The following is a 27,573-nucleotide window of genomic DNA, read 5'->3' as shown; positions in this document are numbered from 1 at the left end:
CCTTCCTTCCTTCCTTCCTTCCTTCCTTCCTCCCTCCCTTCCTCCCTTCCTTCTGCTCATTCCCATCTTTTAACTTTCTTCCTTCCTTCCTTTCTTTTTCAATCTGTTTTTGCCCATTTTAAGGCCTTTATTGGGGCCATTTTCTGGGCCATTTTTAGCTCGTTTTGGGGGCTGTTTTTTCCTTTAAACCATGTGGGCAGAATGTGTTGCAGTCCTAAGTCAAGGATCACTTTTCCCCCTGTCCCAGACACACTGACACACCAATACACAAATATCGACACACTATCACACCAAACTGATGCAGGCTGTACCTTGCTGCATTGCATGGCTGACATTATGACCTGAGCTTCATGTTTTATATAACTGTTATTTAATAAAAAAGAAAAGGCAAGAAAAACCATTTTTGATGCTGACGTGAGAGATTTATTCAGGTTCATCCATGTGAAGAGATCAGACATCACAGCGCTGTGTTAGGTCATAAATTCTGTAGTGTTCATATTGACATGTCACGGGATTTACCACCCTAAGGCACCCTTCAACAACGCTAGGACCACCCTAGCTTGGAGGGAGGAAAAGGGAGGAAGAGGAGGAGGAAGAAGGAGAGGTTATGCTCATAGTTTCTGTCTTTATTATATCCCAGCGGCCAGTTAGGTCCCACAGAGTGGGTCTTCTCCGGGTCCCGTCAACTAAACAATGCCGCTTGGTGGGACCCAGGGGAAGAGCCTTCTCTGTGGCGGCCCCGGCCCTCTGGAACCAACTCCCCCCAGAGATTAGAATTGCCCCCACCCTCCTTGCCTTTCGTAAGCTACTTAAAACCCACCTCTGCCACCAGACATGGGGGAATTAAGACTTTTTCTCCCCCTAGGCCGTTACAATTGTATGCATGGTATGTTTGTATGTATGTTTGGTTTTGTATATTAAGGGGTTTTAATTCGCTTTTAGTATTGGATTATTATTGTATATTGTTTATGATTGTTGTTAGCCGCCCCGAGTTTTCGGAGAGGGGCGGCATATAAATCCAATAAAACTTGAAACTTGAATTATATTATATTCTCCCATTATGTACAGAATATTTCTCCCAGGTTTTTTAAAACCACTTCTGTGATTCTTCATCCCCTCATTCCTCCAGCCATTCTCTTCTCAGATTCAAGTCAGTTAAAACCCTTCTTGCCAATGAAGAACAAACCACATTAAGAAGGGTGATGGAGTGTCCAACTGTTGGGTGGTGTTATTGTTTTTGTCAGTTAAATGAAGGTTAGTCGAAGTTGAGCAAAAACCCCTCCATAGCCATGGCTGCCACCGACTTCTTCGACAGGACTGTGAGTTTAAGAAGACGCCCCCACCCCCCAAATTGTGTACCAGCTCAATCCAGGGAGGAGGTGGCACCCAGTATGGAGTCAAAGGTAACCTATGACCTGGTCCTTTGGCTGGGGGCAAAAACTACACCCATCCTATGATGCCATGGTTGAGTCACAATTGTTTCCTTCTTATCCTTTAAGGCCAAAACCACCACGGCATCCTCTATCTGAGTAGGGGTCGGTCTATAGTTGGGAATCATCAATAGGTTGATACTGCACCCAACACCTCCCAAAATGAATGGCTTAACCAACCCACCATTTCCTGTTGCAAATGTCCTCCAGATAATTCTGAAAGAGACTAAGCTAAAGCTGGATAAAGCCCTTCCTTTCCTTCCTTCCTTCCTTCCTTCTTTCTGTGTGTCTATATGTCTGTCTTTTTCTCTTTCTGTTTTTCTTTCTGTCCTTCATTCTGTCTTTGTGTCTTTCATTTTTCTGACTTTCTGTCTTTCATCATTCTTTCTTTCTTTCTGTCTTTTTTCCTTCCTTCCTACCTTTTTTCTTTCTGTCTCTCTGTTTCTCTTTCTTTATTTCTGTCTCCATCTGTCTTTTTTTCTTCCTTCCTTCCTTCCTTCCCTTCCTTCCCTTCCTTCCTTCCTTCCTTCCTTCCTTCTGAAAACATGCAAATTAATATATCTGATGGTGGCCTCTTCCTACCTGGGACAGCACATCAATCCATCTTTGTCGCACTCGCATATGTAACAATCAGGTGTGCTCCAGGTGGACCCGATGAGATGATTTCTTCCATCATAGTGATCATAACAGGTGTCTGGCAGCAGCACTAGACCTAAGAAAAAATAATGGAAGAATTGAAAGTTGACTTTCAGAATCTACAATTGCCGAACTGTACTGAGAAACCTACTCTTTCTACAAACCTACTATTGGGAAAATTTTGATTAGTATACAGATTCTCTGCATTTGATGCAAAGCATTGAGGCAACATAATCGCACTAGTGTGCCTTCCGTCCCCTGTCCAATTGTCTCTCCTTATCTCATTTATCTTTTCTTCCATTCCTATATCTTTCCCTCTACTCCTCATTGACATATTTTATTCTTATATCTTTTCTTCTTTCTTTGATAAGTCCACGGAGAGGGGCGGCATACAAATCCAATACAATAAGTAAGTAAGTAAGTAAGTAAGTAAGTAAGTAAGTAAGTAAGTAAGTAAGTAAATAAATAAATAAATTTTACTACGTGTATATTCTCTATAACCTACATTGTGTGTTGAACAAAGTAAAAATAAAAATAAATAAATAAATAAATTTTATTTATTTATCAGTTTTGGAAGGACCTCTGATGATCCAACAACTTCTACATTAATGCAAAAAGTATTTTGTGGCCCAGTTAAGAGGCCTTTAATGAAACCTGGGCTGTAAAAATTAAGCCCCCAATATTTCTCCTGGCACTACTAGACCTTTGCAAGCCGCACAGCAATGATTTCTTCAAATGTATAAAGACTTTGGTTACCATCTTGAATCGTAGGTGCAAAGTAAACCTGGGAGCATTCTCCACCTTGACACGTAGCCATCATGAGAGAGAGGAGGATCAGGCTGAGAAAGATTTTCTGAGAAAGGAAAATAAGCCATCAGAGAACTTAGTGGTTGTTTAAGCAACTGACTGTTCAAAGTTTACTCATTTCCTCTCCAATGATGCCATGTTGTCCATGAACCTTAGGAAAAGCCCTCTGGGTTAAGTTGACAGTCTTGTGCAAGTGGGCAGTTCGATTTCTGTTGCACAAGAGGGTTAACTTGGAACATCTCCCTTCCCTCTTTTGTGCCAGCTGCACACAATCCAGGATACCCCAAGACCTCAACCTTTTTTTCACCCACCTAAGGAGTCCCCCGGATGGGATAATTTTCCGTCCTTGCTCCCTCCAGAGGCAAAATCCTCCATTGGTATCATTGGGGTTGACCCCCACACATGTCCCACATCAGTTTTCTCCCCTTTCTCATCCCTTCTTTCACCTGGGACGGAAAGTGACAATCCTGACTTCATAGATCCTCCATACCAAATATTGCATTTCTGGATTGGTGCATCTATCCGTCATACTTTTAAACAACTTTTAAACTTTAATCTTGGATTGTTTACAGTCAACCTCTCCCCGTTTCTAAGAGGTCTGTAACGGAAGTGCATAAGCGCACCAAACTGCCTATCATCCCTGTCCTAATGTCCTATTTTATCATTACTTTTTACATATGTTGTACTAATATCCTATACATGTTTGACAAATAAACAAATACATAAATAAAATTCTAGAAAATAAACTCTGTTTTTGAGTCTTTGCCCAAATATTAGACCAGCAACATGTGGATTTTAAACTTATCTCACACAACCCCAAATGTAATTCATTGGTTTTGCAAACGATTCTATTTCTCCTATCTCTATTTTGGAGTTTTGAAGAAGCATCTGATGACATCTGACCTTCATTTCTTTTTTGGTTTATTTTACCTAAATAATGTACAGAGTATTTTTTCCACCTTAATAAGAAAATTTACCATATTTTTCAGAGTATAAGAGACACCAGAGTATAAGATGCACCTTAGTTTGGGGCAGGAAAAAAGTGGGGGATGGAATCTACCTACCAGATATTTATCTGGTTAGGGTCCTTAGTCTGGTCATTATTTAATCCCCTCATTGGGGCTGAAATGAAAGCAATAAAAACAAGCTTGCAAGCAGGGAAGGTTATTAGCACCTTGCTAAGGCTGAAAAAAACTTTTTCAGAGGGAGCAGCAATGAAAACAAGCATTCAAAGACTTACGGCTAGAAAACTTCAAAGTAGCAATGAAAAAATCCTGCAAGATGGGAAGATAGTTAACACCTTGTTAAGGCTGGGAGGGGGAAAAAAGCTTCCAAAAAGCTATGTTGGGAGTATAAGATGTACCCAAATTTTCAGTCTCTTTTTTTCCCCCCAATAAATTTTATTAATTTTCATAAAATAGACAAAACTGGCAAACATAACATTTAACATAAAAATGGGGTTGTATCTTCCCCGCTTATTCTAAAAGTAAAAATTTCAATACAGAAAAAAGAATACTTAAAAAAAATATTTAAAGTCAACTTATTATTATAAATGAAAAGAAGAAATTTGTTTAACTTTTTATAATAGGTCTTCATGCATAAACTAATTCTAACATAATTCTAAAATCTTTTCCCTACTAATTCTAATATAACACTTAAATCATATCTCTACTAATACAATTCTCTGATTTGTTTGTTTGTTTTAACTTTTTATTATTTCTTCTTATTTATCCATATACTGTATACACTTTGTTCCATATTTCATAAAATTCTGTTTCTTCTTGATCTTTTAACCGTCTTGTTATCATATCCATTTCAGCGCAATCTAATATTTTTTTAATGACTTCCTCTTCTTTGGGAATATTTTCCCCTTTCCAATTTTGCGCATATATTATCCTGGCCGCGGTCAAAATGTGAATAACTAAATACAAAATTTCTTTCTTATATTTCTGATTGGTTATTCCCAGTAAATAAAATTCCGGGGTTATTTCTATCTCCTGTTTTCCTATTTCTTTTATTATTCTTTCTATCATTTTCCAGTAAAGCTTAACTTTACTACACATCCACCATTGATGGTAGTAGGACCCTATTTCCTTCTTACATTTCCAACATAATGGGGAAGTCTTTGGGAACATTTTTGCTATCCTATTTGGTGGAAGGTCAGTCTCTTTTAGGGGGTAAAGATGCGTCTCCAAAAAATATAAGTCTCGGTTCTTCTGCCAAAGCGTGACTGTCCCAATGGGCCAATTTCATTACTCAAGCTATTCTCTTCTCACATCCAAGACAGTTATTCCTCTTGCAAGTGAAGAACAAATCATTTTCCTTACTTACCATTTTCACTTTGGGGAAAGACCAGGAAACTCTTGGTAGGGTTGAACGACCAGGAGCAGCTCTTCTCTCTGAAGTCAGCACGGAATCTGCCCCTCCAATTTATACAAAAACCAACACCGCCTCTTGTGCACTTTAAAAAAAAAGTGCTGTGACAGTTTTGTCAGAAGAGCCCCTGCCAGAAGAAGAACATTTGATCTATGTCTAATTTGTGTTTCTTTTTTTGTGTGTCTTTATTTTGGAGATGTGATACAAGGGAAATATTTTGTCAGCTTTTAAGCAACATTGTGAAAAATTATGGGGAGATTAAAAGACTCCGACAGAATGTGAGGAATTGAACCAGCCAATGTGCAGCTTCCTCCCCACCTTCTCCCAAGATGAGCCCGACCCATTTTGAGGATTGTAACCAACCCAGAAATTGGTTTTCCTACACTTGGGAGTAGGACTTACTCTTATTACTTTCCATGGATTCCCAAACCAGAATTAGGCATTTTAGAGCATTGGTAATATTTTTCTCCGTCCATTCAAATCTTCAATAAGGGATTTGACAGAATAGACTTTATTTCTCTGCAGGCTCTTTCTCTCACATTTCTGTTTTGCGTTAGTCCTACCCACATGCTCTCTGGCTCTCTTCTCCTTCCTTCTTTCCTTCCTTTTTTCCTTCCTTCCTTCCTTCCTTCTGTTCTGTCAGGCTCTCTGGTAGGAGCCTCCCGAAAATTCAAGGGTACAAATTGCAGACACACACACACGTTTGAAAATTCAAACCAATGTTCTTTATCACACTGTACAATTTCCCTTAAGCAGTCATTAAGTACTTAGCTAGCAGCTGTGAAGAAACTTCACATCCCTTCTTCTTCCAATGAAGTGAGACACACACACACACACACACGTTGCTCTGCTTTGGTTTCAAAGGTGTGAAAAATCAGCAAACGAAGTCCAGAAAACAGCTCACACGATTCCTGAAGAACTACAATCAGATACTCTTCCACAATGGCCAAACCCACACGCTGCTATTTATAGCAGCAGCCCTAATTACTGGAGCCCCACCCAACGACAGGTGGCCTCATTTTCTCTTGTAATAATCCTTCAGTTGTTGTCTCCTATGCATCACTCTACGCATGCGTGGATGTGTCATTAATTCTTGTTCAGAATCCAGGGATGATACAGATGATTGATCTCCTGGGCTGTCTGCCAAACTCCCCTCTTCCCTGTCACTCACGCTGCCTTTGTCAGAGGAGGCTTCATCGGCAGATTCCATCGGGAGCAAAACAGGCCTGTGGCATGTGGATGTCTCCCCCACATCCACCTGCACATTCCTTGGGGCAGGAGCTGGGCCAGAGCTAACCACAACACCTTCCTTCTTCCCCTCCTTCCTTTTTCAACCTGTTTTTGGCCATGTTCAAGCCTGAACAGGGACTTTTTTTTTCATCTTAAACATTGCAGAAACTGACACCAAAACCAGCCTAATAACTGGGCCAAAGATAGCCCTAAAATGACAATTTTATGGGCCATTTTCTGGCTCATTTTGGGGGCTGTTTTCCAGGAGGTTTTTCCGTTTAAACCATGTGGGCAGAATGCATTGCAGTCATAAGTCAAGGGCAACTTTTCCCCTTCTCCCAGTTCCAGTCTGGTGTAATTGTAGTAGCGGGGAAACTCCATCTCAAACCAAAGCTCCCAAAACAATCTTGCCCATTTAAAAAAAAAAGTTTCTTTTCATGGCTGAGTTAAAATCCATCCACCAATTCACGAGTTGGCCCAAAACAACACTGACACACCATTTCCTGTGCTCACTTGTGCACCTTTGCAGAACGATGTCAGGAATAGATGATCACCCTGAAGAAGGCCAAAATGGAAATTGGACACTTCTAGAGATTTTAATTCTTTCCTGCTCTTTAGGACCTTTTCGACTATCAAAAGAGAATTATGCAAGCATTGACACACTGACACACCAATACACAAACATTCATACACAGACACACCAGTGCTCAAGCACTGACACACCAATATGCAGACTGTACCTGGCTCTACTGCATGACTAACATTATGACCTCAGCTTCCTGTTTTACATCATTCTTATTTAATAAAAAGAAAAGGCAAGAAAAACCATTTTAGAGGCTGATGAGATTTATTGAGATTCATTTGGAAGTGCGATAGGGCCATTACATGGCACTGTTGGGTCATCAAGTCGAAATATTTCATATTGGCATGTCACAGGATTCAGCGATGTTTTGCACCCTACAAAATGTGAAATTTTGCCATATCTTTGAAGGAGAGAAAAGAAGGGGGAGATGGAGGGAGAAAAAGAAGGAGAGGTTATGGGTAGTTAAAATTTAAAATGTCATTTCTGTCTTTATTACCCTATTTCTCAGTGTATAAGACGCAGCTTTTTCCTCCCTAAAAGAGGCTGATAATTAGGGTGTGTCTTATACTGAATGGAGCTTTTTCCCCAGCCCTAAATAGCTGCTAATGACCCTCCCAGCTCCTCCCTTGCAGGCTCTTTCATGGTTTCTCTCCGGGAAGAATGTTTTCCAAGCCCTAAATCTTTGCAGGGTTTTTTCATTGCTCTAACTTGCTCCGAAAAAGTTTCTTTCCAGCCCTAGGTGGAAAGGTGCTAACAATGTTCTTAGCGTCTTCCTTCCTTCCTTCCTTCCTTCCTTCCTTCCTTCCTTCCTTCCTTCCTTCCTTCCATCCTTCCTTCCATCCATCCTTCCTTCCTTCCTTCCATCCTTCCTTCCTTCCTTCCTTCCATCCTTCCTTCCTTCCATCCTTCCTTCTGTATATCTGTCCTTCTGGTTTATTGTCTTTCTGTCATTCTTTCTTTCCTTTCTTTTTTCTTTCTTCCTTCCTTCCCTCCTTCCTTCCTTCCTTCCTTCTGTATATCTGTCCTTCTGGTTTATTGTCTTTCTTTCTTTCTTTCCTTTCTTTTTTCTTCCTTCCATCCTTCCTTTTTTCCTTCCTTCCTTCCTTCTGTATATCTGTCCTTCTGGTTTATTGTCTTTCTGTCTTTCTTTCTTTCCTTTCTTTTTCCTTTCTTTCTTTTTCCTTTCTTCCTTCCCTCCCTCCCTCCTTCCTTCCTTCCTTCCTTATATCTGTCCTTCTGGTTTATTGTCTTTCTGTCTGTCTTTCTTTCTTTTTCTTTCTTTCTTTTTCCTTCCTTTCTTCCTTCCTTCCTTATATCTTTCCTTCTGGTTTATTGTCTTTCTGTCTTTCTTTCTTTCCTTTCTTTTTCTTTCTTTCTTTTTCCTTCCTTCCTTCCCTCTTTCCTTCCTTTCTTCAACTTTCTGTCTTTCCATCTGTCTGTCTCTCTGCCTTTCTTTTTCTTTCTGTCTGTCTTTCATCTTTCTCTCTCTCTTTCTCTCTCTCTCTCTTTCTTTCTGAACTTGTGCTATCTCCAATAAATTCCTGTGCCTTATAGAAATGGCTAGTTTCTATTATTATGAAAAAGTAAAAAGTTGAGAGTAGATCTTAATGCCTTATTTTACTGAACCAAATGAGTCTAGACGTTAATCTCCCCCTCCCCCCCTTTCCCTTACTTTCCCCCATTATCCATTTCCATTTTTCCTTTCCAAATCGAACTAATATTTGCTTTTATATCCTTTTGTATGTCATATTATAAATTAATGAAACGATGAATATGACTTGTGACTTAATCTAAAAGAAAACCTGAGCAAATTAATGTATCAGAGGGTGGACTGAAACTTTTTCCTACCTGCGGCAGCAGTTCAATCCAGTGTCGATACACTCACATCTGAAACATTCATCTGTGTTCCAAGTGGACCCAGGGAGATGCTTTCTTCCATCAAATGTATCAATGCATATTTCTTGAGGTACAATTTTATCTAAGAAAAAAGAAGGGAAGAGTTGAACATTGATCCATCAACAGAATCCACAACTGCCGAACTGCACTGAGAAACTTACTCATTCTACAGATCTACCATTGGACAAATGTTGACTGCTATAGAAATTCTCTGCATTCGATGCAAACATTTTATTTTATTGATTATTGATTAATTTTGGAAGGACCCCTGATGGTCAAACAACTTCTACCTTAATACAAAAGATGTTTTGTGGTTTAGTTCAGAGGCCTTTAATGAAAACCTGGGCTGTCGAAATTCAGCCAGCAACATTTCCCTGGCATTTGCTAAACCTTTGCAAGCAGTACAGTAATGTTTTTTTTTCAAAGGCATGAAGAATTTGATTACCATTTTCAATCACAGGCATACTCGCAAAGCATGATCCTTGACACGTAACCAGCATGAGAGAGAAGAGGATCAGGCTGAGAAAGATTTTCTGAGAAAGGGAAATAAGAACAAAATAAGCTGTCAGAGAACTTACCGGTTGTTTGAGCAACTGACTGTTCAAAGTTTACTTATTTCCTCTCCAATAATGCCCTGTTGTCCATGAACTTTAGGAAAAGCCCCCTGGGTTAAGTTGACAGTCTTGTGCAAGTGTGCATTTTATCTCTGTTGCACAAGAGGGTCAACCTGGAACATCTCCAACTGCACACAATCCAGGATAGCCCAAGATCTCAACCATTCGCTTCCCCACCTAGGAGTCCTCCAGATGGCATAATTTTCAGTCCTTCCCCCCTCCAGAGGCAAAACCCTCAATTGCTATCATTGGGATTGACCCCCATAAATGTGCCTCCGTCCCACATCACTTTCCTCCCCTTTCTCCAATTAATATATACCTAGAGGTATTAATCTGCCTAGGGTCCTTCGTCTGCCCAGCTTCAGGACATTATTTAATCCCCTGGTTAGGACTGAAAAAACTTTTTTCGGAGGAATAGTCATGAAAACAATCCTTGTTTTTTCTTCAATAAAGAAACTATTATTTTAAAAAAAGAATCCTTCAAATAATTTAGGCTGGAAAAAAGAATCCAAGTAGACATGAAAACAAGCCTGCAAGCAGGGAAGATCGTCAGGACCTGGTAAGGGCTGAGAAAAAAAGCTTTCAAGAAGCTTCATTTGTAGTATAAGATGCATCCAAACCTTTCACCTCTTTTAAAGTGATGAAAAGGTGCATCTTATACTTCGAAAAAATATGGTATAGCTCTCGGTTCTGCTGCGAGAGAGTGACTGTCCCAATGGGTCCATTTCATTCCTCCAGCTACATCCAAGACAGTTAAAACCTCTCTTCAAATGAAGAACAAACCGTTTCACTTACCATCTTGGCTTTGGGGAAAGACCAGGAAACTCCGAGTAGGGTGGACGGACCAGGAGCAGCTCTTCTCTCTGAGGTCAGCACGGAATCTGCTACTCCCATTTATACAAAAACCAACACCAACCCTTGTGCCCTTTTTTTTTTTAATTGCTGAGTCAAAGTTTTGTCAGAAGAGCCCCTGCCAGGAGAAAAAATATTTGCTCTACCTGTATGTCTAATTTGTGTGTGTGTGTGTGGGTTGTGGGGTTGTTTTTAGAAAGGGGAATAAGCCATCAGAGAACCTAGCAGCTGTTTGAGCAACTGGCTGTTCAAAGTTTATTAATTTGTCCATGAACCTTAGGAAAAGCCCTCTGGGTTAAGTTGACTGTCTTGTGCAAGTGTGCAGTTCGATCTCTGTTGCACAAGAGGGTCAACCTGGAACATCTCCCTCCCCTCTTTTGTGCCAGCTGCACACAATCCAGGATACCCCAAGACCTCAACCTTTTTTTCACCCACCTAGCAGTCCTCTGGATGGGATAATTTTCAGTCTTTCCCCTCTCCAGAGGCAAAACCCTCCAATGGTATCGTTGGGATTGACCCCCACAGATGTGTCTCAGCCCCACATCAGGTTCCTCTCCTTTCTCATCCCTTCTTCCACCTGGGAGGCTTTGTGGGAGGAAAGTGACCGTCCTGACTTCATATGCCCCCATACCAAATATTGCATTTCTGCATTTGTGCATCTATCCGTCATTCTTTTAAACAACTTTTAAACTTTAACCTTAGATTGTGTACAACCGCTCCAAACTTGATTGTAAAAAAAATGACTTCAATAACCAAGTTGTCGAAGCGTGGAACTCATTACCGGACTCCATAGTGTCATCCCCAAACCCCCAACACTTTACCCTTAGATTATCTACGGTTGACCTCTCCAGATTCCTAAGAGGTCAGTAAGGGGCAAGTACAAGTGCCTTCTGTCCCCTGTCCTATTGCTCTCCTATATCTCCTACACCTTTCTTCTATTCCTATATTTCTTCTTCTATTATTTCATTGATATGTTTTATTCCTATGTCTTCTATTCTATTCTTTCTTAGATATATTTTACTATGACTATATCCTCTATAACCTGTATTTTACTATGTGTATACCCACTAAAACCCTCATTGTGTATTGGACAAAATCGATCAATAATAATAATGTTGAACCAGCCAGATATGCAGCTTCTCCCAAGTTGAGCCCTAACCCTCTTGAGGATTGTAACCTACCCAGCAATTGCTTTTCCTACACTTGGAAGTGGGACTTACTCTAAATCCTTTCTAGGGACTCCCAGAATTAGGCATTTTAGAGCTTTGGTAATATCATTTGAGTCCTGTCTTTACATGGTTTTACATTGTCTGTCCATTCAAATCTTCAAGAAGGCATTTGACAGAGTAGACTGGCTTTCCCTGCAGGCTCTTTCTCTCTTGCTTACGATCTCACATGGTTTTGTTCTGCGTCAGTCCTACCCACATGCTCCCTGGATATGCTGGAGGGGAATTGAATACTCTTCTGTGGATTTCCTGCAAATTTCCTCCTCTTTTTGTTAAAGGTGCACAGAGTGCTTAATCTGGGCTGAGACAAAATTTCCACTTTCCAGAAATTCCAATACACCAAGGCAGTACGAGGCTTCCATGATTCTCTGCTCCCTTCTTGTGCAGTTCTTTGCGCTGGCCACAAATGTTGTTACAAACCGGTTCCAAACCATATGGCATTTAATGCTTCTCAAGAACTGTGTCCAGGTCTCTGGAGAGGGGCGGCATACAAATCCAATAAATAAATAAAATCCAATAAATAAATTTTTTGTTTTAAGTGACAGGAATACTTGATTGCAGTGATGGGATTCAAATGATTGAACAACATTTTCTCTGCCTGTACGACTGGCTGGGTGGGTGTGGCTGAGTGTTCAGGTGACTGGATGGGTGTGGCCAACTCCACATCACTCATCACACCCAGTCCCGCCTCCTGATCACTGCTTTCCCCAGGCTTTGGGCCTACGTGCAACACCTTCCGAAATGAAAGGCTTAACCAACCCTCCGTGAACCTGGACAAAGGTGCCCCTGGCCACATCTGAAAGGTGATGGTCAAAGCTCAGCTGTGGGTCCAGGAGGTCCAACCCAAGTTGCAGACCCTATCTGAGGGGGGACAATGTTTTCCCCCACCCTACCAGAACAATGGACAGACAGATCAAAGAGTCCTTCGGAGGAAATGCCCACAGCCACTTGGTCTTGTCTGAGTTGAGACTGAGCCTGTTGGTATACTCACACACATTGATACACTGACCCCCCTATGCACAAGCATTAATACATTGATACACCAATGCATAAGCATTGATTCATGGACACACCAATATGCAAACATTGATACACTGACATACCAATGTGCAAGCATTAATTTATTAATTTATTTATTATCATTTAGTTTAATTTATTTATTATTTAGTTTAATTATTATTTAATTTATTATTTATTCATTATTTAAATTTTTTTAATTAATATTATTTAGCCGCTCCAAGTCTCCGGAGAGGGGCGGCATACAAATCTAATAAATAATAATAATTTATAACCCTTAGATTATCTATGGTTGACCTCTCCAGATTCCTAAGAGGTCAGTAAGGGGCGAGTACAAGTGCACTAGAGTGCCTTCCGTCCCCTGTCCTATTGCTCTCCTATATCTCCTCTACCTTTCTTCTATTCCTATACCTTCTTTTCTATTATTTCTTAGATATATTTTACTATGAGTATCTCCTCTATAACCTTCATCATGTATTTTACTATGTGTATATAGATATATACCCACTAAACCCCTCATTGTGTATTGGACTAAATAAATAAATAAATTAAATAAATAAATAATTTATAAGTTAAATTCAGGGCAGCTATTGATACACTAACACACCAGTGTGCAAGCACTGATTCACTGACACACCGATGCTCAATCATTGATACACCGACACACCAAACTGAGTTAGGCTGTACCTTGCCCTCCTGCAGGGCTGACCTTATGACCTGAGCCTCATGTTTTACATAATTGTTATTTAATAAAAAGAAAAGGCACGAAAAACCATTTTAGATGCTTATATGAGAGATTTATTCAGTTTCATTTGCACAGAGATTGATTCCAGTCCATCCATGTGAAGCGATCAGATGTCACAACGCTGTGTTAGGTCATCAAGTCGATAGTGTTCATATTCACATGTCACGGGATTTACCACCGATTTGCACCCTAGAAAATCTACAACTCCACCATATCTTTGAAGGAGGGGGGGGGAAGGTGGAAGAAGAAGAAGAAGTCAGAATTCCAATAAACACCCCCAACAAAACAATTAATCAGTGGAACAGCTTGCCTCTAGAAGTTGTGAATGCTCCAACACTGGAAATTTTTAAGAAGAAGTTGGATAACCTTTCCTACGCAGGCAGGGGATTGGACTAGAAGACCTCCAAGGTAGAAACATAGAAGACTGATGGCAGAAAAAGACCTCCTGGTCCATCTCGTCTGCCCTTATACTATTCCCTGTATTTTATCATAGGATGGATCTATATTTATCCCAGGCATCTTTAAATTCAGTTACTGTGGATTGACCAACCACGTCTGCTGGAAGTTTGTTCCAAGCATCTACTACTCTTTCAATAAAATAATATTTTCTCACGTTGCTTCTGATCTTTCCCCCAACTAACCTCAGATTGTGCCCCCTTGTTCTTGTATTCACTTTCTTATTAAAAACACCTCCCTCCTGAACCTTATTTAACCCTTTAATATATTTAAATGTTTCGATCATGTCCCCACTTTCCCTTCTGTCCTCCTGACTATACAGACTGAGTTCATGAAGTCTTTCCTGATACGTTTTATGCTTAAGACCTTCCACCATTTTTGTAGCCCGTCTTTGGACCCGTTCAATTTCATCCATATCTTTTTGTAGGTGAGGTCTCCAGAACTGGACACAGTATTTCAAATGGGGTCTCACCGGCGCTCTATATAAGGGGATCACAATCTCCCTCTTCCTGCTTGTTATACCTCTAGCTATGCAGCCAAGCATCCTACTTGCTTTTCCTACCGCCCGACCACACTGCTCACCCATTTTGAGACTGTCAGAAATCACTACCCCTAAATCCTTCTCTTCTGAAGTTTTTGCTAACCCAGAACTGCCAATACAAGACTCTGATGGAGGATTCCTTTTCCCCAAGTGCATTATTTTACATTCGGAAACATTAAACTGCAGTTTGCAGCTCCTTTCCAATTCTGTTGTTGTTGTTGTTGTTAATATTAATATTCAAGACTTTGAGAGCAGAAATTCCTCAAAGTTCCCATAACAAGACTCAATCAGGGTCTTCCCAACTGACCTCCAACTCTGAGGAAAGCTGAAATATCACCTCAAATCCTGACTATAGCAACGCGCTCTACATGAAGCTATCCTTGAAAAGTGTTCTGAGACTTCCGTTAGTCCAGAATGCGGCCGCGAGAGCCGTTGTGGGTTTACCTAGGTACACCCACACCACACCAACACTCTGTGTGCTGCAGTGGCTACCAATTGGTCTCCGGTCACAATTCAAGGTGTTGGTTATTACCTATAAAGGTAAAGGACTAGTCTATTTACAGGACCATCTCCTGCCACATACGATTAGAGCCCACAGTCGGCCTTCTCCAGGTCCCGTCAACTAAGCAATGTTGGTTGGTGGGCCTGTGGGAAAGGCCTTCTCTGTGGTGGCCTCAGCTCCTTGGAACCAACTACCCCCCGAGGTCCGTAGTGCCCCCAGAGTCCGTACTTCCGTAAGGCCCTAAAAACCTGGCTTTACTGGCAAGTCTGGGGGCCGTGAGACTGACACCTTATTCCAGCCGATATGTGATTTGATTGAGTTGTTTGATAGTATGATGGTAGTGGGTTATTTGGGGGTTTAAAGTACAGTGGTACCTCTACTTAAGACCTTTTCTAGATAAGAACCAGGTGTTCAAGATTTTTTTGCCTCTTCTTGAGAACCATTTTCTACTTAAGAACCCCAGCCCAGGAAAATTTCCCAGGAAACATGAGCAAATGAATAAATATGTGATGCTTGCTTGGAACCTTTTCCTACCTGTGGCAGCATCGCGCTCCATTGTCATTGCAAGAGCACCTGTTACAGTGTTCAGTGTTCCAAGTGGACCCAATGAGATGCTTCCTCCCATCATAGATGTCAGTGCATGTGGAAGGATTCACCACTTCACCTGAGGAAGAAGAATTGAAGAATTGAAAGCTTATCTATCTATCTATCTATCTATCTATCTATCTATCTATCTATCTATTTATTAGATTTGTATGCCGCCCCTCTCCGTAGACTCGGGGCGGCTAACAACAATAATAAAACAGCATATAACAATAATATTTAAAATAACTAAAAAACCCTTATTAAAAAACAAACATACCCACAAACATACCATGCATAAATTGTATAGGCCTGGGAGAAAGGAATATCTCAATTCCCCCATGCCTGACGACAGAGGTGGGTTTTAAGGAGCTTACAAAAGGCAAGGAGGGTGGGGGCAATTCTGATCTCTGGGGGAAGCTGGTTCCAGAGGGTCGGGACCGCCACAGAGAAGGCTCTTCCTCTGGGTCTCACCAGACGACATTGTTTGGTTGACGGGACCCGGAGAAGGCCAACTCTGTGGGACCTAACGGGTCGCTGGGATTTGTGCGGCAGAAGGCAGTCGCGGAGATATTCTGGTCCGTTTCCAAACACTTTTCAAGTTTGTAGTTTGTTTTTCGTTGCTCTAACTTGCTCCAAATATTTCTTTCCAACCCTAACCTGGTGCTAATGATTTCCCCAGCTCTTACTTGCAAGCTATTTCATTGTTATTCTCTCTGAATAAAATATTTTTTTAAAAGCCCTAATCTAAATCCTTCCATTCTCCACCATCCAGTCAGAGTTGAAGAGGTTGCTTGGATGAAAAGTGAAATGTCTTCAAAAGAAAAAAACAAGGAAGTCCAGTGGCCTCCTGAAAAAAACCATCTTTTGGATAAATATGACAAATATATAAATTCTTTGAAGTTAACTGACTACCATTATATTTTAATGATTGATTAGATGTGTAAGGACTCCTGATAATCAAACAACTTCTGCATTAATACCGTTGGTGTTTCCTGGCCCACTTTAATAACAGCCTGGATTGTAAAAATTAAGCTCCCAATGTTTCTCCTAAACATTTCTCCTAAACCTTTGCAAGCAGTACAGCGATTACTTTTTTCAAATGTATAAAGAGTTTGGTTACCATCTATAATCTCAGCCTTAAAGGGATCCAAAAAGCATGCTCCTTGACACGTAGCCAGCATGAGGGAGAAGAGGATCAGGCTGAGAAAGATTTTCTGAAAAAGGAAAATACGAAAACAAAATAAGCCATTAGAGAACTACGTGGCGTTAAACACGACCTAAGCATAGCCTACAAAATCATCTGCTGCCACGTCCTTCCTATCAACGACTACTTCAGCTTCAACCACAACAACACATGAGCACACAACAGATATAAACTAAACCGCTCCAAACTCAACTGTGGGAAATATGAATTCAGTAACCAAGTAGTCAATGCCTGGAACTCACTACCAGACTCTGTAGTATCATCACCTAACCCCCCAAACCTTACCCTTAGACTGTCTACTGTTGACCTCTCCCTGATTCCTAAGAGGTCAGTAAGGGGTTTGCATAACTGCACCAAAGTGCCTTCCATCCCCTGCCCTAATGTTTCTCTCTTACTAGTATCATGTATATAAATAGTGTTATATCTTTGTATACCACCAATACGTATGTGACAAAACAAATAAACAAATAAATAAATAAAAGTTAGTGGTTGTTTGAGCAACTGACTGTTCAAAGTTTACTCATTTCCTCTCCAATGATGCCATGTTGTCCATGAACCTTAGGAAAAGCCCTCTGGGTTAAGTTGACAGTCTTGTGCAAGTGGGCAGTTCGATTTCTGTTGCACAAGAGGGTCAACTTGGAACATCTCCCTCTTCTCTTGGTGCCAGCTTCACACAATCCAGCATAGCCCAAGATCTCAACCATATTTTCACCCACCTAGCAGTCCGCTGGATGGGATATTTTTCAGTCCTTCCCCCCTCCAGAGGCAAAACCCTCCATTGGTATCATTGGGATTGACTCCCACAGATGTGCTTCAGCCTCACATCTGTTTCCTCCCCTTTCTCGTCTCTTCTTCCACCTGGGATGCTTTGTGGGAGGAAAGTGACAAACTTGACTTCATAGGTCTCCATGCCTAATATTGCATTTCTGCATTCGTGCATCTATCCATCCTACTTTTACAACTTTTAAACTTTAACCTTGGATTGCCTACAGTCGACCTCTCCCTGTTTCTAAGTGGTCTGTAAGGGGTGTGCATAAGCGCACCACTATGCCTACAGTCCTTGTCCAACTGTCCTGTCGTTCTCTTTTTATCATTTCTTTTTACATATTTTATGTTTATACAAACTTCTACTATCCTATACATCTTTGACAAACTAAATAACTAAACAACTAAACAACTAAATAACTAAATAACTAATATTTAATAAATAAATAAATAAATATTTAAAAAAATAAAAACTAGAAAATAAACTCTGTTTTTGAGTCCTTGCCCAAATATTAGACCAGCAATGTCTGGGTTCTCATAAACCCCCAAATGTAATTGATTTCTTTTGCAAACATTTCTTTTTGTGTCCTACCTCTATTTGGGAGTTTTGAAGAAGCATCTGATGACATCTGATCTCCATTTCTTTTTTGCCTTTTTTGCCTATAATGTATAAAGTATTTCTTCCACCCTTATAACCACAGGGGTGGGCTTCTGCCCGGATAAGGGGGGAAGGAAAAGTGGCGTAGGAAAAATGGGGCTCCCAGAGCCCCCAATGTGCACTGAGAGATGTTGAAAGAAAATGCAGGGCGTCGTGCATAAGCCATGCCCACAGTGTGGTAGTAAAAAATTGGGTAGCCGTTCACTGGTTACAACTCTCAGTTCACTTCATTCCTGCAGCCATTCTGTTCCCACGTCCAAGCCAGTTAAAACTCCCCTTGCAAATGAAGAACAATCCATTTAACTTACCATCTTGGCTTTGGGGAAAGACCAGGAAACTCCGAGTAGGGTGGAAGGACCAGGAGCAGCTCTTCTCTCTGAGGTCGGCACGGAATCTGCTTCTCCCATTTATACAAAAACCAAGACCACCCCTTGTGCACTTTTTTTAAAAAAATTGCTGAGTAAAAGTTTTGTCAGAAGAGCCCCTGCCAGGAGAAAAAATATTTGCTTTGTGTCTAATTTGTGACTAATTTCATCAGAGCTTCCGAACTATCTTGTTAGGGGGAAAAAAGACCGAACAATGGAGAGATTGAAAATCACCAGCATAGATAGATAGATAGATAGATAGATAGATAGATAGATAGATAGATAGATAGATAGATAGATAGATAAGGTAGGTAGGTAGGTAGGTAGATGATAGATAGATAGATAGATAGATAGATATAGATAGATAGATAGATAGATAGATAAGGTAGGTAGGTGGGTAGGTAGGTAGATGATTGATAGATAGATAGATAGATAGATAGATAGATAGATAGATAGATAGATAGAGAATAGATGATGATAGATAGATAGACAGATAGATAAGGTAGGTAGGTAGGTAGGTAGGTAGATAGATATAGACGAGATAGATAGATAGAGAGACAGACAGACAGACAGACAGAAATGTCCAAATAGGCAGCCTCCAGCCCAGCTTCCCCCATGCCCCCCCCCCCCACCCATATTGAATACTCAGGATTGTAGACTTGGCAATGGGCTGCCCTCTTGGAAGTGGGATTTACTCTCAAGGGACTCCCAAGCCATAAAATAAAACAAATAAAACAAAAAGAGATGAAAAATATTGAGATGAAGGATTTATTCAAGGTTCATTTAAACAGAAAGGTATTGATTCAAGTTCAGCCGTGTCAAAAGAGGAGAATCCAACAAGCTTAACAGTGCTACGATGGGTCCTCAGCGTAATAGAAATCATATTCACATGTTGCTGCACCTACCACTGTTATGCATCCCAGACGGTGGGAGACGCCAACATGTCTTTGATGGGAAAACAATGGGATGGGGAAGAAGATGAAGAAGGAGAAGAAGAGGAAGAAGAAGGAGGAGGAGGAGGAGGAGGAGGAGGAGGAGAGGAAGAAGAAGAAGAGGAAGAAGAAGAAGAAGAAGAAGAAGAAGAAGGAGAGGAAGAGGAAGAGGAAGAAGGAGAGGAAGAAGAAGAAGAGGAAGAAGAAGAGGAAGAAGAAGAAGAAGGAGAAGAAGAGGAAGAAGAAGATGGAGAGGAAGAAGAAGAAGAAGAGGAAGAAGAGGAGGAAGAAGAGGAGGGGGAGGGTATGGTCAGTCAAAGTTAGCCTTCATTGGTAAGGACCTATAAGATCACATGCCACCTTTTTTTAAAAAATGCCACCTTTTAACTTGCAGAGAACTATTGAGTCTTCCTGGGAGAAAAGTTGATCCAGCCAAGATCTGATTTGATTCTAAACACTCAGTTCTTGGACATCCTCCTTGGCATAGATAAATCTCAAGGTTGGGACAGATAGGAATTGATTTTGGATGGTCCTGTGTTTGATTCTTGGAGACCTGCAACCATGGCCAACACAATGGACAAAACGACGGCCAGACATTCCCCTCTCCTGATTGGCCAAGAAAAGGAAGGGAAGCCTCGGTTTCTCTACTCCTTTCTGTACCCAACAATCCTGGGTCTCCACATAATGTTGATTGCTCAGCATTGGAAAGATATTGCATGTATGCTGCCCAGGCTAACCTTGAGATAAGATGGCAAGGCTGTAAATTTTGTAAGTAGGTAAATATTTAAGACAGGCAAACATCTGGCTCAACTTCTCAATGGCATCCAAAGTTAACATGAACCAGAAAGGGACAGGACACCTATTAACTTAGATTAGCTATGGGGGATTATCATGAAATAGTAACCATCATTGAAATATTTATTGAAACAATTGATCTTGCCACCCATCGACTGGAATGGAATGGAATGGAGTAGGGTAGGGTAGGGTGTGGAATGGAATGGAATAGAATAGAATTCTTTATTGGCCAAGTGTGATAGGACACACAAGGAATTTGTCTTTGGTGTCAATGCTCTCAGTGTACATAGAAAGAAAATATATATTTGTCAAGAATCAGAGCAGAACAGAATTCTTTATTGGACACATAAGGAATTTGTCTGTGGTGCAGATGCTCTCAGTGTACATAAAAGAAAAGATATGTTTATCAAGAATCATAAGGTACAACACAGTCCGAGTACAAATAAGCAATCAAATCATATTAGGAAACAGTCAATATAAATTGTAAAGATACGAGCAACCAAGTTACAGTCTTGGGGTCATTTGTGGAAGGAGATGGGTGATGGGAACAATGAGAAGATTAATAGTAGTGTGGACTTAGGAAATAGCTGGACAGTGTTGAGGGAATTGTTTAGCAGAGTGATGGGGAAAACTGTTCTTATATCGAGCTGTTCTAGCATGCAGTGCTCTCTAGCATTGTTTTGACGGTAGGAGTTTTAAACAATTTGTGTCAAGGATGCAAGGGGTCAGCAAATATTTTCAGGGCGCTCTTTTTGACGTGTGCCGTATACAGGTCCTCAATGGAAGACGGGTTGGTAACAATCGTTTTTTTCTGTAGTTCTAATCCTCCTCTGAAGTCTGTGTCTGTCTTGTTGGAAGAATATTGAAGGACGGATGTCTACCAGCCTACAATTAAAGCAACATCATAGAACAATTAGTGTGTATGTGTATTAAAACCACAAATAGTAAAATCCTGGCACCATAACCATGACCAATAACCTATCATAAGCAAGTTCATCCTTTTCACCCTTTCACTCTATGTTTCCGAAATCTTGAAGAAGCCCAGCAAATATCAGCTAGAAGGGTAGTCACCTACTCACCCCTCCTCTCCCTCACCCAGGAGAGACCTATAGGGTTGCTGGTTGAATTCTCTACCATTAAACTTTCCCATTCCTATCACTCTAGCCTTCTCTGTGGCAGCCCCGACTCTCTGGAACCAGCTCCCCCCAGAGATTAGAACTGCCCCTACTCTCCTTGCCTTTCGTAAGCTCCTTAAAATCCACCTTTGTCGTCAGGCATGGGGGAACTGAGACATCTCCCCCGGGCATATACAATTTATGCATGGTATGTTTGTATGTATATTTGCTTAGTAAATGGGTTTTTAAAAATATTTTAAATTACAATTTAGATTTGTCATGAATTGTTGTATTCTGTTGTGAGCCGCCCCGAGTCTGCGGAGAGGGGCGGCATACAAATCTAAATAATAAATAATAATAAATAATAGAAGGTTTGTCCTAATATAGCCTCGTATTTCTGCTCACTCATCCTCTCCTTTGAGCAGTGCTCTAGGTCAAAAATGAAATTCAACTGGTGAAAAAAGTAAGGCTCTACATTTAATGCACAGGTACAGTATAGGTGGTGCCTTGCTCAACAGTAGTAACTGTGAGAGGGATCTTGGAGTCCTAGGGGACAACCATTTAAATAGGAGCCAGCCGTGTGCAGCAGCTGCCAAAAAAGCCAACACAGTTCTAGGCTGCATCAACAGAGGGAGAGAATCAAGATCACGTGAAGGGTTAATTTATAAGGCCTTGGTCAGGCTACACTTGGAATGCTGCAATCGGTTTTGGTCACCACGATGCAAAAAGGATGTGGAGACTCTAGAAAGAGTGCAGAGAAGAGCCACAAAGATGATTAGGGGACTGGAGGCTAAAACATTTGAAGAACGGTTGCAGGAACTGGGCATGGCTAGTTTAATGAAAAGAAGGACCAAGGGGGACATGATAGCAGTCTTCCAATATATGAGGGGTTGCCACAAAGAAGAGGGAGTCAAGCTATTCTCCAAAGCACCTGAGAGTAGAACAAGAAGCAATGGGTGGAAACTAAACAAGGAGAGAAGCAACTTAGAACTAAGGAGAAATTTCCTGACAGTCAGAACGGTTGATCAGTGGAACAACTTGCCTCCAGAAGCTGTGAATGCTCCAACACTGGAAGTTTTTAAGAAGATGCTGCGCAGCCATTTGTCTGAAGTAGTGTAGGGTTTCCTGCCTAAGCAGGGGTTGGACTAGAAGACCTCCAAGGTCCCTTCCAACTGTTGTTCTTATTATTATTATTAGGACTCCCCAAGCTCTGTCCAGGGTCTAGCACCGGTCCTTGGCATGCCATCTAACTGGGCCGCGGAAACAAGCAAAGCCCCATCTGTGGGATGTAGGAGATATGTGAAACTACTCACCCTTTGGTTCACGGTTAAACTTCTGTCCTTTTTATGTAGCACTTAGGCAGTAAATCTTTTTCTGGTTCAGGAAACCTAGGTACAAAATTTATTCATATTCATGAATATGGATGAACTTATGAAGTCCATGAACGTATCAGGAAAGACTTCATGAACTCCATCTGTATAGTCTAGAGGACAGAAGGGAAAGGGGGGGGGCATGATCGAAACATTTTAATGTGTTAAAGGGTTAAATAAGGTTCAGGAGGGAAGTGTTTTTAATAGGAAAGTGAGCCCAAGAATAAGGGGGCACAATCTGAGGTTAGTTGGGGAAAAGATCAGAAGCAACGTGAGAAAATATTATTTGACTGAAAGAGTAGTAGATGTTTGGAACAAACTTCCAGCAGACGTGGCTGGTAAATCCACAGGGACTGAATTTAAACATGCCTGAGATAAACATAGATTCATCCTAAGACCAGAATATCTACGGGACCGCCTCCTGCTCCACGAATCCCAGCGACCGGTTAGGTCCCACAGAGTTGGCCTTCTCCGGGTCCCGTCGACTAAACAATGTCGTCTGGCGGGACCCAGGAGAAGAGCCTTCTCTGTGGCGGCCCCAACCCTCTGGAACCAGCTCCCCCCAGAGATTAGAACTGCCCCCACCCTCCTGGCCTTTCGCAAGCTCCTTAAAACCCACCTCTGTCGTCAGGCATAGGGGAATTGAGATATTCCCTTCCCCCTAGGCTTATAGAATTTATACATGGTATGCTTGTATGTATGATTGGTTCTTTAAATTGGGGTTTTTTAGATTATTTTTAATATTAGATTTGATTTCATTGTGCTTTCATTGTTGTTAGCCGCCCCGAGTCTTCGGAGAGGGGCGGCATACAAATCTAATAAATAAATAAATAAATAAAATACAGGAAATAGTATAGGGGCAGACTAGATGGACCAGGAGGTCTTTTTCTGCCATCAACCTTCTACTTTTCTATGTTTCTAATATGTGCTATCGTTAAAGAAAATGCTTCTCGCTTATTTTAGGAAAACACATGAGGAAAATTAAAATATCTGAAGGGGGCCCAGGGCCTTTCCTCACCTCTCGCAACACTGTGATCCCGATACAAGGCACTCACAACGGAAGTCGGGATTTGTGTTCCAGCTCGACCCAATGAGATGACTTCTCCGGTCATATTGGTCAATGCATGTGATTGGCCATCGCGCTACACCTAAACGCAAAAAAGACCAAACCTTGAGTCCTTCGTTCAGTTTTGGTCACCACGCTACAAGAGACATTGATACTCTAGAGAAAGTGCAGAAAAAAGCAATCAGAATGATAAAGGGACTAGAAACTTAAACATACAAGGAAAGAATAGAATAGAATAGAATAGAATTTTTTATTGGCCAAGTGTGATTGGACACACAAGGAATTTGTCTTTGGTTCAGATGCTCTCAGTGTACATAAAAGAATATATACATTTGTCAAGAATCAGGAGGTACAACACTTAAGGATTGTCATAGAGGTCAAATAAGCAATGAAGAAACAATCAATATTAATAAAAATCTTAAGGATACAAGCAACAAGTTACAATCATACAGTCCTAAGTGGGAGGAAATGGATGATAGGAATGATGAGAAAAAACTAGTAGAAATAGAAGTGCAGACTTAGTAAAAAGTTTGACAGTGTGGAGGGAATTATTTGTTTAGCAGAGTGATGGCGTTTGGTAAAAAACTATTCCTGTGTTTAGTTGTCTTGGTGTGCAAGGCTCTGTAGCGACGTTTTGAGGGCAGGAGTTGAAATAATTTGTGTCCAGGATGCGAGGGGTCAGTAAATATTTTTGCAGGAATTGGGTTGCAGGAACTGGGCATGGATAGTCCAGCAAAGAGGAGTCCCCGGGGGAGGGGGACACATGATAGCAGTCTACAAATACTTTATGAGCTTTGAAAGGCCCCCTGATGATTTTACTTCACTTCATTTCACTTTATTTATTTTATTTTATTTTATATTTTATTTTATTTTATTTTATTTATTTTATATTATTTATTTTATTTATGTTATTTGTTTTATTTGTTTTATTTATTTTATTTATTTTATTTATTTTATTTATTTTATTTCATTTATTTTTTATTTTATTTTATTTTATTTTATATTTTATTTATTTTATTTATTTTATTTATTTTATTTATTTTATTTATTTTATTTATTTTATTTATTTTATTTATTTTATTTATTTTATTTATTTTATTTATTTTTTATTTTATTTTTTATTTTATTTTATTTTATATTTTATTTATTTTATTTATTTTATTTATTTTATTTATTTTATTTATTTTATTTATTTTATTTATTTTATTTATTTTATTTATTTTATTTATTTTATTTATTTTATTTATTTTATTTATTTTATTTATTTTATTTATTTTATTTATTTTATTTATTTTATTTATTTTATTTATTTTATTTATTTTATTTATTTTATTTATTTTATTTATTTTATTTATTTTATTTATTTTATTTATTTTATTTATTTTATTTATTTTATTTATTTTATTTATTTTATTTATTTTATTTATTTTATTTTATTTATTTTTTATTTTATTTTATTTTATATTATATTTTATTTTTTTATTTTTTTATTTTATTTTATTTTATTTTATTTTATTTTATTTTATTTTATTTTATTTTATTTTATTTTATTTTATTTTATTTTATTTTATTTTATTTTATTTTATTTTATTTTATTTTATTTTATTTTATTTTATTTTATTTTATTTTATTTTATTTTATTTTATTTTATTTTATTTTATTTTATTTTATTTTATTTTATTTTATTTTATTTTATTTTATTTTATTTTATTTTATTTTATTTTATGAGCTCTGAAAGGCCCCCTGGTGATCAAATAACTTCTGCATCCATACAGAAGGTGTTTCCTGGTCCACTTAGTAGACTTGACTGAAACCTGGATCAACATTTGATCCACGTTTCTCCTGGCATGATTAGACCTTTGCAATTTGTTGAGGCGAATCAGGAGTCAGTTTACCATCAATGTCCTCTGGTAGCAAAGGATTAAAATAACATTTTCCTTGACACGTAGCCAGCATGAAAGCGAAGAAGATCAGAATGAAAACAGCTCTCTGGAAAGAAAGGAAAATTTAAAAAAGTAACCCATCAGGAAACTTAGTAATTGTTTGAGCAACTGACTTTTTGAAAGTTTTACAAAGGCCCTGTTTGATAAATGCAATATCAATATCATTGATAACGTTGCCCACGAACTTTAGGAAAAAGCCCTCTGGGTTAAGTTTACAATCTTGTGCAAATCTACAGTCCGATCTCTGTTGCAGAAGAGCTCTGCTTTTAAATCCTTGTCCCAAAATTAGACTAACAACCTCTACTACCCATGTAGTTCACTAGTTTTGCAAACGGTTCTTTTTTTTTGTCCTGTCTCTTTTTTGGAGTCCTAAAGAAACAGCTGATGGTGTTTGAGTTCTTTCTGTATTCTTATCTTTATATCATCTAAATAATGTACAGAATAATGTACAGACTTTCAACCCTGGGCCTAGAAAGCCTAGAACTAAGACGCCTTAAACAAGATCTAAGTATTGCCCACAAGATCATATGCTGCAAAGTCCTGCCTGTCGGCAACTACTTCAGCTTCAACCATAACAACACAAGAGCACACACAAATTTAAACTTAATATCAACCGCTCCAAACTTGACTGTAAAACATACGACTTCAGTAACCGAGTTGTCGAAGTGTGGAACTCATTACCGGACTCCATAGTGTCATCCCAAACCCCCAACACTTTACCTTTGGATTATCCAGGGTTGACCTCTCCAGATTTCTAAGAGGTCAGTAAGGGGCAAGTACAAGTGCACTAGAATGCCTTCCGTCCCCTGTCCTATTACTCTCCTATATCTCCTATACTTTTTTTCTATTTCTATATCTCTTCTTCTATTCTTTCATTGATATGTTCTATTCCAATATCTTCTCTTCTATTCTTTCTTAGATATATTTTACTATGAGTATCTCCTCTATAACCTTCATCATGTATTTTACTATGTGTATATAGATATATACCCACTAAAACCCTCATTGTGTATTGGACAAAATAAATAAATAAAGAATGACCCTCTGATTATTTTCCCCACGCTTACAAATTTGCTGACCCAAAGAGTCGGCCCTTCGCTTCTTGCTTCCAAGGCAAATTGGGCTCCAGTTGCAAATAATGAAGAACAAACCATTTTACTTACCATCTTGGCTTTGGGGAAGACCCAGGAGACTCTTAGGAGCGAGAAAGGACAAGGAGCAGCTCTTCTCTCTCAAGCCAGCAAGAAATGTGCTTGTCCAATTTAAATAAAAACCAAGACCGCCCCTTCTGCAATTTCCCCCCCTAAATATTCTGAGTGAAAGGTTTGGCAAAATGTCCCCTTTCAGGGGGTAAACATTTGCTTCACAAACAGTTTCATGTTTGCTTTGCAGAAAGCATTTCATCAGCTTCAGATCCACCTTGCTAGAAACATAGAAACATAGACCTCATGGTCCATCTCGTCTGCCCTTATTCTATTTCCTGTATTTTATCTGAGGATGGATATATTTTTATCCCAGGCATGTTTCAATTCAGTTACTGTGGATTTACCAGCCACGTCTGCTGGAAGTTTGTTCCAAGCATCTACTACTCTTTCAGTCAAATAATATTTTCTCACGTTGCTTTTGATCTTTCCCCCAACTAACTTCAGATTGTGTCCCCTTGTTCTTGTGTTCACCTTCCTATTAAAAACACTTCCCTCCTGAACCTTATTTAACCCTTTAACATATTTAAATGTTTCGATCGTGTCCCCCCTTTTCCTTCTGTCCTCCAGACTCTACAGATGGAGTTCATGAAGTCTTTCCTGATACGTTTTATGCTTAAGACCTTCCACCATTCTTGTAGCCCGTCTTTGGACCCGTTCAA

The 27,573-nt window shown here is 39.6% G+C and overlaps 1 protein-coding gene and 3 long non-coding RNA genes across 5 annotated transcripts; all 4 read right to left on the bottom strand.

Annotated features, from left to right (window-relative positions):
• Positions 1 to 400: 400 nt before the first annotated feature.
• LOC139175015 (uncharacterized) lies at positions 401 to 6,455 on the bottom strand. Of its 2 annotated transcripts, none has more exons than XR_011560458.1 (4): positions 5,205 to 6,455; positions 2,823 to 2,919; positions 2,013 to 2,142; positions 401 to 559 (listed from the first exon to the last, which is right to left on the bottom strand). It is a non-coding gene; the product is annotated as an uncharacterized lncRNA (long non-coding RNA). The 2 variants fall into 2 exon arrangements; XR_011560457.1 differs by having other exon boundaries at positions 401 to 555.
• Positions 6,456 to 7,307: 852 nt separating this feature from the next.
• LOC139175014 (uncharacterized) lies at positions 7,308 to 10,474 on the bottom strand. Its single transcript, XR_011560456.1, has 4 exons — positions 10,368 to 10,474; positions 9,404 to 9,491; positions 8,911 to 9,040; positions 7,308 to 7,462 (listed from the first exon to the last, which is right to left on the bottom strand). It is a non-coding gene; the product is annotated as an uncharacterized lncRNA (long non-coding RNA).
• A 2,968-nt stretch (positions 10,475 to 13,442) lies between these two features.
• LOC139175012 (small serum protein 2-like) lies at positions 13,443 to 18,545 on the bottom strand. Its single transcript, XM_070765808.1, has 4 exons — positions 18,432 to 18,545; positions 16,617 to 16,710; positions 15,446 to 15,575; positions 13,443 to 13,627 (listed from the first exon to the last, which is right to left on the bottom strand). Exons 1-4 carry the CDS (start codon positions 18,528 to 18,530, stop codon positions 13,519 to 13,521), a joined length of 432 nt encoding a protein of 143 aa, XP_070621909.1. The 5' UTR covers positions 18,531 to 18,545; the 3' UTR covers positions 13,443 to 13,518.
• Positions 18,546 to 20,530: 1,985 nt separating this feature from the next.
• Positions 20,531 to 26,961, bottom strand: LOC139174730 (uncharacterized). Its single transcript, XR_011560417.1, has 5 exons — positions 26,873 to 26,961; positions 25,662 to 25,755; positions 23,719 to 23,848; positions 22,644 to 22,718; positions 20,531 to 21,100 (listed from the first exon to the last, which is right to left on the bottom strand). It is a non-coding gene; the product is annotated as an uncharacterized lncRNA (long non-coding RNA).
• Between the last annotated feature and the right edge of the window lie 612 nt (positions 26,962 to 27,573).

The sequence above is a fragment of the Erythrolamprus reginae genome, chromosome 12 (assembly GCF_031021105.1).
Source record: "Erythrolamprus reginae isolate rEryReg1 chromosome 12, rEryReg1.hap1, whole genome shotgun sequence".
Classification (NCBI taxonomy): Eukaryota; Metazoa; Chordata; class Lepidosauria; order Squamata; family Dipsadidae; genus Erythrolamprus; species Erythrolamprus reginae.
Note: the sequence above shows the minus strand (reverse complement) of the source record. Positions and strands in the feature narration are given on the sequence as shown.

Excerpts from the sequence above, each read along its gene's own strand:
- LOC139175012 (XM_070765808.1), bottom strand. The coding sequence starts at position 18,530 with ATGGGAGAAGCAGATTCCGTGCCGACCTCAGAGAGAAGAGCTGCTCCT. Across the intron at positions 16,711-18,431 it reads CTTTCCCCAAAGCCAAGATG|AAAATCTTTCTCAGCCTGAT; the intron begins GTAAGTTAAATG and ends TTCCTTTTTCAG. Across the intron at positions 13,628-15,445 it reads GGAGCGCGATGCTGCCACAG|ATATGGTGGAGTTGTAGATT; the intron begins GTAGGAAAAGGT and ends CCTCCTTCAAAG.